We start from the raw sequence: 15547 nt of genomic DNA on the forward strand, positions 1-15547 counted from the left end.
AAACGCACTAGCGAGCCTCTTTCTGTTTAGAGGCTTCCCTGGCTTCAGTCCTTCACCTTTAGTCACTAAGCACAAACCACATAAAAGCCCGTTTGCTGAAATAAAGTCCCTTTATTTTTTACACATAAATTCAGCCGAAAATCGGGCCCGTGAGAGGGGGGGGGGGATTTTTTTTTTATCACTTGAGGCAGCGTGCAAACGATCATACAATCAAACGACAGCTCACATTAGGCAGCTGGATGCATAACGACGAATTCCACTATTTTAAATGGCGATTTTTCATTCCGCAAACAATTTGCAACAAAGATCCCTGTGCGAAAAGGCCCCCATTGTTCAGGATTGTATATATATTGTTTTTTTTCCCGGGGCTTCTCAATTCAGTTCTGCCTCTTGTCCCACCATGCCAATTTTGCTGTTTTCCGCTGCTCCAGACAGACAAACGCTATCTTGATCTACCCTGCAAGGCTGTTGCATAGATGGTGCCCCCCCAGCCAAGCTCTGCTGTGACCCCTATGAAAGGATTGTTCGACCCCCAAAGGGTCCCAACCTCCAGGTTGAGAATGACTGCCATAGAGTCTAACCTCCAAAGTAGCTATTTTCTCCAGAGGAACAGATTCATATTTTTGGAGGTCAGTTGTAATAGCGCAAGATTTCCAGCTACGCACTAAATGTTAGTAAGTTTATCTAAGTGCCAAGGTCCTTCAGTGCAGTCCTCCTGGAACAAGGAGTAAGTTGGGCATCAGAGAAACCAGTCTTCAGACTTTAGCTTAAAAAATACAGCCCCACCCTAACAAGGGCCCCTGCTCCCCCCCCTCAGAATCCCATCAATAAGCCCTGGACCTGTTTGTATTACTATATTGTTTACTGTTATATTGTGTTGTTATTTGGTTACAATTATTAGTTATCAGTTATACATGTTCTACAGACTGTTTTATGTATTGTTTTCTGTTATAATGTAAACCGCCCTGAGCCTCCGGGGAGGGCGGTATAGAAGTATGATAAATAAATAAATAAATAAATAAATAATATCATTTCAGCCATTTCATGCCTTGCTTTCAGCTTATACTTTTTGCTCACGACTAGAAGCTGCTTTGTGCTTCCCAGTGATTTTCTCAGGGAGCAGAAAACAGGGATTTAAACATTAAATGACTCACAACCCCTAAGAACAGGTTCAGTTTGCAAACCAAAAATGCAATTCATGTCCATCCATAGTACAGAAGAGAAAATGGTTCTTTTATCTATATTATCTATTTGAGAATTTACAACATAAGGTATTTTTATGCATAGTAAAACAACAATTGTACCATAAAACTATGAACACTCAAAATTATACCAAACATAGTTTAGTAATTTTTATCATTTTGCATGATGAATATAACAGCTGGACATCTGTGGTCTGTTCTTTAACTACAGTAGGAAAACAAGGTGCCTGGCAAACATTCAAAAGTCCAACCTTTATTTATTATGTGATGGGAGGGATAGGAAATGAAATGCAATCTGTATTAGCCTATCTCATGTATCTTGGAACAGAAGGTAGAAGTAGAGGTCTGTGACTTGATTGCTCTTGCACACTGAGACTAGCTTACTACTGTTCTACACCTGGAAGAGCCTTTCACACCTGGAATAGTCATTCACACTTGAGCAAACAGGATATATATAATAATCATAATGGGAGTACTTAAATACTCGGCAGCAGTGAAGCAGATAATCTAGTCTTATTGTCCAGATCCAGTATGTACCACTGAAATAAAAGAATTATTAATTTGAATTTAGTAATATTGAATCATTGTGCTGATAGAAATGCTATATGGTGAGTTTTTATACAGTATTCATTTCAGAAAAGTAACTAAATTTGGGAAAATTTGCTTTAAACAGCATGGATTCCCAGAGCTGGTTATGGTTCTGGTTTTGGCAGAAAATGCATGAGTCTTAGGGAGAAAGGCAGATTATATATAATATATACTAGGGGCCAAGCCATTGCATTCAGGAATGCAACGGGCTCTAGATTGGGGTGGGTGGGTGGAAGGACTCTGCAGATGATCTCTCTCTCCCCCTGGACCTGGAAAGGTTGCAGGAAGCTGTTAGGGAACATACTGGCAGGGGCCACTCTCATGCAGCAGGTATCTGTAGCCTTGGAGGGAAGTGAAAGGAGGAGGTAGTGATCAGCAGTGGGAGACAGAAGGCGACTGGCTGGCTGCTGGACAGACAGGCAAGCCAGTTGGAGGAGGAGGAGGTATTTGGGCCACCCTGAGTGGGTGTTAAGCACTGAGTGGCACTGGAGGACCACAGGTTGACTACCCCTGCTTTAGCGGACATTGCTTGCATGTCTTGAAGAATCAAAACTTTGATTCACAATGTCACAGTGACTCCTTAATATTGCATCCACAAAGTGCTTTAAATAGCACTTATATAGCACTTATCATTTCAAATAATTGAATTAGATGGTTTAATATCAGAATTAAAGTTTGTCTCCGTAGAAAGAATTTTTCTATAAAGATAGAATCAAGGGGATAGCAGTGATTACAAGTATTTGTAAATACAGGGATAGCCGTGTTGGTCTGAAGTAATACTAACTGCCTGTCTCCCAGTGTGTGCAAGCAACATAATTGTCTTCTCTATGCTGCAGACAGGCACGCTGTCTCCAGAGAAAATAATACAATGCATGCTTATATGTTTGGCTCTGTAACCTTTTCTGCCCAAGCTGACAGTTTTTGCAAATACATCTCATTGATCCTAACATATATGCAGTCATCTCGCCCTAGAGAACAAAACATCTTGCACAAGCATATGATATGTGCTTATATAGAATGAGAAATCTCTCCTAAAGTCAGTGAGATGGCATAAGGATCGGCAGAAAATGGGAATTCTGTCTTCAGAAATGCAAAGCAATTAATCCTATGTGATGGGAGTAGATGGGATAGCTCTTCTGGTTGGAGCCCATTTCTGTGTTTCAATGAAAGCTGAAATACCATCAGTGCTGCATTCAAAGTATAAGGGTTACAAAAGATCACCATTATTATGTTGTCCAGAGTGCTCACCCCTGGAAGAGACAATTGTATATCTGAGTGTGTGTGTTAAGTGCTGTCAAGTTGCTTCCAACACATGGCAATCTTGTGAATCAATGTCCTCCAAAGCTTCTTTTCACCTTGCTCAAGTCTTTGAAACTGAAGACTGTGACTCCTTTTCTAGAGTCAGTTGCTCTCATGTTGAGTCTTCCTCTTTTCCTGCTGTCTTTAACTGAGCAAATCTGACCTTTGTTTTTGAATACTTGAATGACAATAAGAATTCTGAGCTGATGCCTCTTCCTTTTGACATGCTGCTCAAAACTAATAGAAAAAAATGAGGGGTCAATTCCTCCATTTTTCAGCAGACATTGAAAAACACACTCTACAGATGATGAATAGAAGATATCACTGGGAAAAGTTGAACAAATAGATTTTTGAATTGGTCGTACAGCATTTTTATTAAGTCTGAGAATCTTTCACAGGGAGGACTGCAGAAGTCCCGAACAGAGTATTAAAGATGGGATGGGACTTCATATATTTTTTTAATGTTATGATAACTATGATGAAATAGATACTTTTGAATTTTTTTTGTAAAACTAAAATAAAGGAGAAATATAAAGGATTCAGAAGAGTCACTGTAGTACAGGAGATCCCCAGTGTTTCCAAGACTGCCAGCACCTTTGGCATTTTGATATAGGGTTGTGGGTGCACCTGCAAAATGGCAGCTGCAAAAGGCAGAGCCAGCTACAGAATGTGAGGGAGTGAGGTTATGCGTAACTCTAAGTAACTCTTCAGCATTTCAAGTAGAAGCCGTTTAACAGGAAGCCTTTTAAAATGAACAGATGTGAAAAAAATATTTCCTTGCATACGAATTCAATAACACAGTGAAGATCCTTGAACTGTGATAGCAGCTGTAGCTGAACCAACTTTTAAAAGCTGCGCAGTCAAAGCACCTGGCTTTGGCAAAAAAATTTTTAAGCACTTGGTGGGCACCAGAAAAGGTGTTAGCTAGTGCCATAGTGCCCACGTGCACCACATTGAGGACCTCTGCAGTAGCAATCTGAGAGCACAAGCAGATAGATTAGTGTAGGTTCTTAGTGTAACCAGCAAGCTGGTTGAAAGGGCAAATTGTATAGTATCTCCTATACATACGTTAACTGCTTTTGTGAAAGAGAGAAGCACCTTGCACAACAATGTAATGAAGATTATGGCATCTTTACTAGAATGTGCATCTATTTACCAGCGTCAGCTTCCTCTTGAAAGACTTGCAATCACTGTTTTTGAGAATTGCTTTGCTGGGGGAGTAAGAAAGAAGGGCCAGATCAAAAGGGCATTCATAATACTCAAAGCATATTGAAATGCTAAACCTATCCTAATTAAGACATATTTAAACACCAATTTATGCAAAGATCTTATCTTTAGTATGTATACAGTCAGAAGAAGGAGGTGATCCAGAAATAATATGTCTATGCTTTTCAGTCTTTTTAAAATATACACTGATAATACAGATCACTGAATTACTCTGACAAAGAGTGCTGAATGTATTTGATTTGAAAAGCTGCGGTTACTTTCAGCCTAAGTGATGCTTGCATATGTTCATCATTCACAGCTGGTTCACACAGTACTGTTTAATACACATGAGTTGTCCCAACTGCCCTCTGGCATGCATTCACAATATCTCAGATTTTTCGTAGCCATGGTTTCATGCACCAAATAATTGATCTGTTCTGTCAGGCAATGCTGTGTTCATTGGCAGTAGTCTTTTATTGATTTGCCCTGATCTTGGTTTTGCTGCCAAAATGCTGATTCCTTCTTGGGCGGTGGTGGTAATCCTGTTTATTATCAGAGGGAGGTGAGGAAGCATCCATTGTGCCTGCACAGTGGAAGAACATCTGAAATGGTGGGCTTTTATTAGTTTTTTTTATAGTTGTGATGTTTTTATGGTAAGCCACTTTGAGTGCCTCAAGAAGGAAATGTGCAATAGTACCTCTAGATTCAAGTCCAGTAGCAGTTATAAGCTTTTGAGAATCAAAGCTCCCTTCATCAGATACAACAAAAATCTTTATCTCTACAGGACCTGAATCTAGTAGTCAGAAGACCAGCAACAATAAAACCTTGAACTGGAAAGAGGACAATGAAATATTTGTCTGTCAGTTTTGTGTGTGAGTGGTTAACTTATATTTTGATGTCTTTGTAAACTGCCTTGATGACGGCAGAGAACCAGCTTAGAGTACTGGTTAAGAGAGTTGGGTGTGATTCCCCACTCCTCCACATGCAGCCAGCTGGGTGACCTTGGGCTACTTCCAGTCCTGATCGATCTGTTCTCCCAGAGCAGTAATACCAGGGCTCTTTCAGTCTCACCTCCCTCATAGGGTATCTGTTGGGAGAAGAAGGAAATATGATGGTAAGTGATTTTGGGACTTATTTAGGGGAGTGAAAAGTGTGGTATAAAATCTTTTATACTATTTATGGAAGAAAGGCAGCCCTGCACCAAATCAATTAAACCAATTAAAGATCAGCCATCAATTTGCTACTTTGTATCAACCAGAGGTATCTGTAGATGTGTGTCTTTGTCTGTGCTTTCGACTCTTTTCCTACTTATAAATAGTTATTTCAGGTGGATAAAATTATTTCTTATTTGATTTGCCTATGAGATAATGTGAATATCCCCTTTTCATAGATATGTGAGGTCAGAGAAGCTAGTAGAAATGTTTTTTTGGCTTGTACCCCAATTCTCAGCATGTTTTCTTGGAAGTAACAGTATGGATTATTTATACAAATGAGTTTGAACAGAGGCATTTTCATTGCCTGACATTACCAAGAGACTTGTAACAGGACAGATTAGTGGCAGAACCATCTCTCAGAGTTTCCAGACTGCCCTTCACCATAGACAGTTAACTCTAATCATATTTCAAAGGTAAGCATTGTCTTGATTCAGGCATTTATCATTTGGAATGAAGTTCCACAAATTAGTATTCTACTGAGAACAATATTGCACCATCGTCATCACTTACCAGCCTTTAATAACACGATAGCTAAAAAAAAATAGAATAATGTGATCAGCAGCATGTAACATGCATATTCTAGAAAAAATGGTAACAGTACTGCAGAGTCTAGCTTTCCTACATGGAGGCAGGCAATAGCAAACCACCGCTGAATGTCTCTTCCCTCAAAAATCCTACAGTCCATAAGTCAACTGCAACTTGACAGCACTTTACACAAATGTGCAAACAATGATACAAGCATCTTACTATCATGAAATAGTGGGATACTGTATATTATTAAATAGGATTTAAGTGATTCTATCTTAATTCAATCATATACAAATCATATACCATTGCTGAAATAAACTGACCCCTCAATTTATTTCACTATTTGCAGTAAGACCGAGATAATAATACTTTTGCAGAGAGCATGAACTCTGTATACTTTTAAATTATAAAAGAACAAATATTAACGTCTAGATGTATGATGGTTTATTTGAAGGAAACAAGGTGATTTTCCTCTGCAGGCTTTCAAAATGTGCAAGTGCAAGCAAAACATTTATGTGTTTGCTTCTGAAAAATCATTAAGGACATCATGTTTTAGTAAAAAGATTGTATTTCTTATTAGCAAATGGAAATAAATGCTTCCTGAAATGTTTGAAAGAATTATTGCTTTTTAGAATCTAGATTCTAAGAAGCCAGACTCCAGAATACTGTTTTGGGCAAGACATTATAGTGCATCGCACCAGTGCCAAACATTGACTTGCAGGAGGGCATGCTGGGCAAAGTATGATGTGCACACATTTGGTTGGCTTAAACAAGACTGCAGTTTTCTTGGCATATCAAAGTGTTGGCCCGGCATGGGAGAGGGAGACTATGTATGTGATCAGCCAATCATGAGAACCCTGATGACAGTGGCACCTTGGGAGCCACCCAGTACCACCACTGGTAACATGGGTCCCCTTAACGCTAGGTCCCATCCAAAGGAGGTGTACCCACCTGGGGAACCAGAGAGAGGCATAGATCAACTCTGGACCCACTTCAGGCCACCTGGTCCTGCAAACCCATTTGCCTTCCTCCACTGGGTTGGCCCTGCTTGCAACCAGCCACCTCATAAAGAGGCCCCTAAAGTTAAGGATGCCCCCCAACCAAATTGCCTTCCAAAACAGGCTCCATCCCATGTTGAAAGCCACCCCCCCCCAACTGTGATTGATTCATACAAAAAAGCCTGTCAAAACAGTCCAACATAACTTTATCTTTGTAAATAACTCCACAATATATAACAGCATGAGTGGGTAGGAAGCTGCTCTGCATGGCTGCTGTGGGGGGAAAGAGGCCAGGCTCATGCACATGGTGCACTTTATAAGGGTGCCATGAGCCTGCCCCACATCCCCTCTGTGCGAGGTTTGACTTGTGCCATACCTGCCTTCCCTGCTGATGGAGCAGCACTGGGAGAGCATCTCTCTTTCCCCCACTCCTCTGCCATGTCAGTGGGTGAGCTTTGGGTAAGTTTCCACCACATTTCCCAGAGGACACAAATTATCTGGATCATTATTGATTGGGTTTTTGCTTGGCTTTGAGACTCAAATGGCCTGGTCAGTTCCACTGAGAACTGGTCAGTGGAGTATAATTTTCAGTACCATCAACTGTGGCATACTTCTGGATTGCATGGTTTTGGTGTGAGAAGTATCTGACACGAACCCTGTACTCACTGGTCCACTGGATAACTTCATATTCTGCATCATCATCAGTGTAGAGAGCCCAATCAAAACTTATGGTTAGCTGGCATACCAGCAGAAAGGCTCCCAAAGTGCCTCATGTCCGCTATGGGTGGGGCGACTTGACTGGAAACAGCCTACAATATGACACTCACAAGTAGAAAAGGGAAGGATTTAGTTGAAGGGCCAGAAGATGGCCCTAATTGGGCTGTGGGCTTGCCTTACAGGAGTTCTTTCAGGAGGTTGGGAACTATCCATGAGGCAGACATGCATCAACAGGGCAGTTTAAAAGGCAGCTAGGAATACAGTCTCCAGTGGAAGTGTCTGGTCAGTAGAGGAAGTACCTGCATGCCCCTTTATTCCCAGTTCAGCAAGCCCCTTTATTCCCAGTTCTGAGGCCTTGTGAGGCACCCTAGAAAGAAACACAGGCTAGCACAGATGGTATAATTGGCTGGCCTCATAACATAATAAACTGAAACAGAATAGACAAGATGAAAATCATGACAAGTGGCTGATTTAGAGATAAGGTTGTCAACTCCAGGTCTGGAAATTCCAGAATACTTGGGGATGGATCCTGGGAAGGGGAGAGACATATGGCTGCCTTTTTCCCAGAGTGTTAAGAAATTTCACTTGCTCCAGGAGGCAGCAGTATGTGTGCTAAAAGGTACTCATCCTGGGGAGCTAATTATCCTTACTGCAGTCTTCCCTCCTTTCTTTTCAAAATTAACACTCTCCTTATTACTAAGTACTCTAAATATTATAGTTTAAGAAGAAGGGGAATACATTTTTCTGTCTGTGAACTTGGCTGCTGTTTGATGGTTTGACTAGGTTTGTTAATCATAATATTTGTACTCCTCTGGTTGGTTTCTTTTATCTCTTTCTATTTTTGATTGAATTGTACTAATTGTATTATCTGCTAGCCGCATTAGATGTTGTGGTTTTCAGGCATAAAGGTGGCATATAAATATTTTAAATCACTAAAATTTGTTAGGAGATCCATATGTATGAAACTGCTCCCATCACATTCTTTTATAACTGATCTTGACGGTGATCCTCTATCATTTGTGACCATATTTTATGTAGCAGTTGTATACTGATTAAAAAGCAGGATTTGGATTCTGGCTTGCTTCAGAAGTACCAGATCACAGTACTTAGTCACTCTGAACTTTTGAACTTAGGCAAACTTCTGAATAAACATGGTAAGGCTACAGGCAATCCCAGTTCCAGAATTCACTCCTCCACTCAAATCAATCATACTATTTTAGTGGCCCAACTGCTAAGCTTTTTGTTTTTCTTAGACAGAAGTGTTGCTTCAGATTCATGTCCGTACTCTGAAAATACATTTAACCCCCTTCCCTTTAAGTATTATACAAATTGACTGAGAAGATAATTCATCCTGCACCATATGTTTTTCTTGGCATACATCGTTAACAAGAAGGGGGGGGGGGAATGAATAAAATAAGCTGGTGCTACAAAGATGCTCAATCAGTGAGAAGAAAGCCAGGCAATGCAAATGACATCTAATAGAAACAATGTTATTTTACATCATTCAGAGAAATAAATGTAAGAAGGGAGCTCCAGAAGATGGAACAATCAGTGCTCCGGAGACTGCATTACAAAACTTGATCTGCCTTATTACTGTCAAAATAGTGTCACAGTATGTCAAGCTGTCACTTTGTTTGAACTTGTGAAGCTGTAACAAAACTCTCTTAATAGCAAATTGTCTCTATACGTGGATGTGCCTATTCTCAGTTTCATCCTCAGGTTTGGCTATTGAAACACTAAGCCATGAATATAAAGAATACAAGTAAAATTAATACATATATTTATGCATTGCTTACAAGAGCAATTCGCAGACACCACTCAACCTGTTCTAAGGTATCTTCTGCTGTTCAAGTGTAAGCTTTGGATATAGCCAAGGCAGGAAATTGGCCGAAAGTGTTATCTGAATCATAGAATCATAGAATAATAGAGTTGGAAGGGACCTCATGGGTCATCTAGTCCAACCCCCCTGCACTATGCAGGACACTCACATCCCAATCGCTCATCTACTGTAGTCTGCCACCCCTTTGCCTTCACAGAGTTATCCTCTCCATCAGATGGCTATCTAGCTTCTGTTTAAAAATTTCCAAAGATGGAGAACCTCCTGAGGAAGCCTGTTCCACTGAGAAATCGCTCTAACTGTCAGGAACTTCTTCCAGGTGTTTAAATGGAATTTCTTTTGAATTAATTTCATCCCATTCATTCTGGTCTGTCTCTCTGGGGCAAGAGAGAACAATTCTGCTCCATCCTCCATATGGCACAATTTTAAATACTTGAAGATGGTTACCAGATCCCCTCTCAGTCGTCTCCTCTCTAGGCTAAACAGACCAAACTCCCCGAACCTTTCTTCATATGTCTTGGTCTCCAAACCCCTCACCATCTTTGTTGCCCTCCTCTGGACATGTTCCAGTTTGTCAGTGCTATGTGTATATGAGTCCTAGAACTATGCTAAGTCAGATAACTATATCTACAAGGTGCAGCAAAGAAACTCTCTTGTAAAGTAATGAGTTGAGATAGATCCAAGCAAGGCAGCAGAATAAGAATAATGAGAAAATGGAAAGGCTAGAAATTAAACAGAATAGAAATGAACAGCAGAAGTATCATATAGGAGAGATAATTGAGGAAGCTCTTCCAAACATATCAGAATCTTAAGCTCAGAAACAATGTCAGATTGTTACATAGGTGGCTTAAACATTTACCAAACTCCAGGTAAGGCTTTACTAAAAACCTGTTAAAGTTCTCAAGTGCTTGAAGAATTTATGTCCCTAGCATCAAAAGATCTAACATTTAATTTGTATTCTCTAAAATATATTGAAAACCTTCCTGAATTTTTAATCTGGTGAACAATACAATAAATTGAACAATGCAAGTTGCACTGTTGTTTTGGCCCATCAGGGAACAAATTGTAACCCTTTGCATTTAACAGATGTGTGAGATTACAGAGTATTAGGCAACAAATAGAGTTCAGATTCCCTAAGAACAATATATTTGTATAATATATTTTGCCCTAACGTAAGGCTTTTCTCTGTCTTTGAAGCTTGTTTGTCTTAAAATTATTGTTCTTTTCAAATGCTCAGGAGAGAGAATCTTTTTTCTTTGACCTATAATTGTGTGAAGTAACAGTCTCTAATTAAAAAGCAGCTGTCATGGTGCTAGTGGATGTAGTAAGGCTGCAGTCCCCAAGCTCATTAGTAGATCCCATTGATTAGCAACCTGCTAGAAGACTGCTGTTGTACAATGTCCATTCATTTCAGTTAGAGGACTGCACAGGGCACCCACATATGCCACTGACAACCCCTGGAACCACTGGGGATTGAAAAGCAGTTGACTTTTTAAAAAGCCTTTATTGTAACAGCAATGAATAATGTTTATCTATTACTTAGCATTCTGCTGGTGATCAGCACTTAACGCCTTCTAAAACAAATCAAAATAAAATTATTGTAAGTAACTCAATCTATGAAGTGGAACAAAGCTGCTTGTACTGTACTCCTCTCAGTTTAGATGTTACATGAAACCAAGGTTTAATTAAACTACAGTGGCTAAAGTCAACATTCACATGTGTGTCATTACATTGACTAGTTAGTTAGGGTATGTCAAATCAGAAACTGCATCCTTAGTTTGGATTTTAACCATCATTAGGCTGAACTATGAGACATGAACATGGGCATTTTGACTTAATATTGGATTCTTCCCCGGTTCCATCCATGCTGTACTTCAGGATGGAATACAGTAAGAGAGAAGGAAAAACAAAAACAAGGACAATGAAACCATTTAAAAAGCTGCATTTTGCATTATGTCTAACCAAGCCTCTATATGAATATGACACAGTATGTATGAGTGTGTATAGACATCATGTATACACATTATACATCATTTTTTATAAATATTGTTAGAAAAAGAAGAGTTGGTTCTTATATGTCCCTTTTCTCTACCCAAAAGATTCTCAAAGTGGCTTACATTTGTCTTCCCTTTCCTCTCCCCACAGCAGACCCCCTGTGAGGTGGGTGAGGATGAGAGAGCCCTGATATTACTGCTTGGTCAGAACAGTTTTATCAGTACAGTGCTGAGCCCAAGGTCACCCAGCTGGCTGTATGAGGAGGAATGCAAAATCGAACCCGCCATGCCAGATTATAAATCTGCACTCCTAACCATTACACCAAGTGGGCTTTTAGTTGGCTTGCCCTGTGTTCGGAATGAACCATTTAAGTCTTCATGATGTTGCTGCTATGTTTTTTGCTGCTGTCACAGCTTTAGAGCCTGGCATAGGCTATTAAGTACTATCAGCAGCAATTTACAGATACCATCACTGATTCCTAAAGATTACATGCCCTGCATTGGTGGAGTTTCCTATTGTAGTCCAGATCATCCAGTGGTTCAAGTTTTGAAACAGGGATTGAAAAGATTCTGTGGGATAAACTATGTATGTCATTCCTAATCACACAAGATGTCAGAATTTTCTTTCTGTGCCTTGTTGAGTTTTTTTAACATTAGCTTGAATTCTTTTGTATGGTATAGTGTTTGTGTAACACTTTTTAGTCTTGCTTGTTTTCCTTCTATTCAGTATGGCAAACATATATTTTCATTTCATTTACAGTATGTTGGTTTATTATACATTGAAAGTCTGATCTCTTGCCTATAATAGAGCTTATATTTCTTGCTCGGGTCAAATGGTAACGTCAGTATATTTTCATATTCAGGTCTTCTGTTTCTTAGTTTTAGAAATGGCATTATAATTATGAACAACGTTTGACTGTTGTTAAAACTGAAATTCATCGATTCAACCAGATATGATCATTGCAATGCTTTTTTTTTTAAATCACATAACCTACACTGAAATGAAAAGTTGATGCAGAGCAGTGGTGGCTGTTGACTTGATACCATTTTTCCCTTGCTTGTTAAGAGATACTTTCATGGTAAAATATGCAATAGTCTTGTCATTTGTCAGTTCTCTCAATTTTAAAATAATTAATTAGTACATTCAGTGGATAATAAATAAGTAAAAAAATTTTGCAAATAGTATTTTCAGTTGCTGCAGATTGTTGTTCAGAGTACGGGACAGAATAAGAAGAGTAAAAAGTAAGTCACCTTTCCTTATGAAGAGTCATAAAGGTTTTGCTTATTTCCATAAGACAGTTTTTATGGTCTTTCTTTAGCAAAGCTCGCAGACATAGGGAAGGTAATTCCTCAGGAGTTCTATAATTCAGCATATTTTTAGTATTGCATGCTTCTAAGTAGCTGCCATATTTCTGAACTCTTTAATTAAAGGATACTCTTGTGATCATAATGATAGCACCCCAGGAGATGATGAAAGAGCCACTTGAGAACATTAGCTTACCCAACTGAGGCTAGCTTTTGTTTTCCAGTTTTGCATTCTGAGAAGAGGCTGATTATCGTACTTGCCTTTCTTTGGTAAGATACATGGCATGAAGATTCACCAGAGAGGGGGGAAATGCCTTTGCTGCTGGTGAAATTTTTCACCAGGGTATATGAACTCCAAAACCACAGAATAGATCTGGAGAAACTGGAAGGCTAAAAACTATGGATCTCAGTGCTGGTACTGTGGAAATAGTTGTATGTGCTATTTTGATCTCCTTCAGTGTGTTTGGTAATCTGTTGTTGATTTATTGCACAAGGAGATGCATCGGTGAGCATTTGCGAATCTCATTCATTCTTATTTTCAGTCTTGCATTTGACCATATTGTAAACAACTTGGTAGTGAATGTCTTGAAGATTGTTTATGCCTCTGGTGTTGGGTTTGATTCAGCCAGCTGCAAAGTTCTCATGTTCACAACAATTTTTACTACCTCTCTTGCCATATGGTTTACATTATACATTGCTTTGCTGTACTGCTTTAAAGTGTGTCGAGTGGTGCACCCTCCAGTTGAAGCCACAAGGATGAACCATCGGAAGTGTCACCTGGTCCTAGTTTTTACTCTTTGGATTGCTGGTTTTGCAGTTTGCTGTCCAGTTTTGCCATATACTGGAATGATTGGAAATCTAACTGGAGGAAATGAGACTTACCAACAACATGGTGTCTTGAACTATTCTGAATGCAAAACTGAATATCGAAATGAACAACTAGAGTTTTTATATGGAAAACTATTTCTAGTGGCTATTGATCTTCTCCCATTGATAATTTTACTCCTTGTTGGCTTCCGAATAGCATATCTCCTTTGGGAACATAAGATGGCAACTTACGGTGGCATATGGATTGGAGATGACACTACTGAAACCGAAGTCCTCAGAGCCTGTAAACTTGTCCTGGCATTAATATTCCTTATTACTTCATTTTGGATTTCTCACTTTGTCCTAATGCGTTGCTTGAAACATTTTAAATACTATTACTTTGCGCCTTCAGTCAAGACAGTTCTTCTTTCAGGATACTCAGCTCTCAGTCCTTACCTTCTTATGCTGATTAACTACAAAATAAAAGTGAAGGTGGAATCTTTCTGTGGTAAAGGAGAGAAGAAACCAGTTCCCCCAGCAGCTGTATCTCCATCTGTAGAAGTGTCTCCATATGCTTAGCAATTAATATTATGTTGTAAAAAAAATCCTTGGATGTACTAAACAGAGAGAACCAGTATGGGAAACAAGTGTGTGTGAGGAAGAGAGAATTGTCAGTCTCTATATTTTAAAGAATAGCTTCATCCCCTCCAGGATGAGATGCAGAGATTTTCCATATATGTATGCAGATCAGGGACCATCACTGTACCACAGCTAAGCAACACCAATGCAGGAAGCTACAGCCTGTAATTTGAGTCCTCGTCTCCCTCATGGGCTTCGTAATTTGGCAGCAGGGAGCAGCAGCAGCCATTTGAACCCATTTTTTTTTTGGGGGGGGGTTGATTTTGTTACCAGGTTGTTGATATGAAGTATCAAGTGAGAGGGGACAGAGAGAAGTTGTTGATGGGGGGGGGGTAGGTCAGGAATTTCAAGGCAGATACTGTGTTTGTAGTAGCTTCTGTTGAGCTAAATGACTAACAAAGCGATCCTGAGCAGAGTTACTGCAGGTTTAGCCCATGGGAGTCAATGGACTTAGCCTGGAGTATTTGCATAGGATTTGTGCTGTAAAAGGTATTGTCAATTCCTGTGTTTAGGTGGAGACTGCTACACATATACAGCTGTGCCATCATGCAGTCTGATTTAAATCTTCTCGATCTCTCCTCTTCCTACTTGCTGCTATGCAACATCAGATTTCTGGTGTACTCTCTTGCTTCAAATGACATACAAGTGGCATGCAGCTGAAGTTTGAACTCTCTGTCCTCGTATAGGTGGGCAGAATTATGGCTATATGGTTTACAAGAAAATTATAATATATTTTGTAATGTACAGGGGACTAGTTTGTACAGAAATGTAAGGATACTTGCTAGCCATGCTTGTTTCATTCTTTTTGCGCTGAACAGATTATTTTCCTTTTCTGAAATCTTAAATGAATAGATACATATTTTATGCTGTAGTATTTTGCACAAGTGCTGTAATAAACTTTTTTATATTGCATGCCTTTTGTTTTAAACCGAATATATAGTTTTAACAACAATGTGGATAAAATGAGTGTGTGAGTACTAATAAAGACATACTGTTGCTTTGATACAACTTTTCTGTGTGTTGTCATTTATAAAGATACTAGAAAATAAGCCCGCTGTACGCTAAATACAAACGAGTCAGTGATCGGTAGGGGCGGCCTGTGACAGGCTCTGCCGCCTGTGACGGGAGCCTGTTGCAGTGGTGTGTTCGTGCTGCTGCGGTCTGTCACCTCAGGGGGCCGCCGGTTGTCTCGGCGGTGAGTCAGGAAATGGCG

At 39.6% G+C, this 15547-nt stretch overlaps 2 protein-coding genes across 8 annotated transcripts in view; both read left to right on the forward strand.

Moving 5' to 3' along the window:
• The window catches only part of SNCAIP (synuclein alpha interacting protein), a 131495-nt gene that overhangs the window by 45769 nt on the left and 70179 nt on the right, over positions 1–15547 (forward strand). The window lies entirely within an intron of this gene.
• LOC143840936 (uncharacterized) lies at positions 9776–14601 on the forward strand. Its single transcript, XM_077344393.1, has one exon. It carries the CDS (start codon positions 13288–13290, stop codon positions 14272–14274), a length of 987 nt encoding a protein of 328 aa, XP_077200508.1. The 5' UTR covers positions 9776–13287; the 3' UTR covers positions 14275–14601.

The sequence above is a fragment of the Paroedura picta genome, chromosome 7 (assembly GCF_049243985.1).
Source record: "Paroedura picta isolate Pp20150507F chromosome 7, Ppicta_v3.0, whole genome shotgun sequence".
Lineage (NCBI taxonomy): Eukaryota > Metazoa > Chordata > Lepidosauria > Squamata > Gekkonidae > Paroedura > Paroedura picta.

What these genes read in the sequence shown, in the direction of transcription:
- LOC143840936 (XM_077344393.1), top strand. Translation starts at nt 13,288, where the DNA reads ATGGATCTCAGTGCTGGTACTGTGGAAATAGTTGTATGTGCTATTTTG.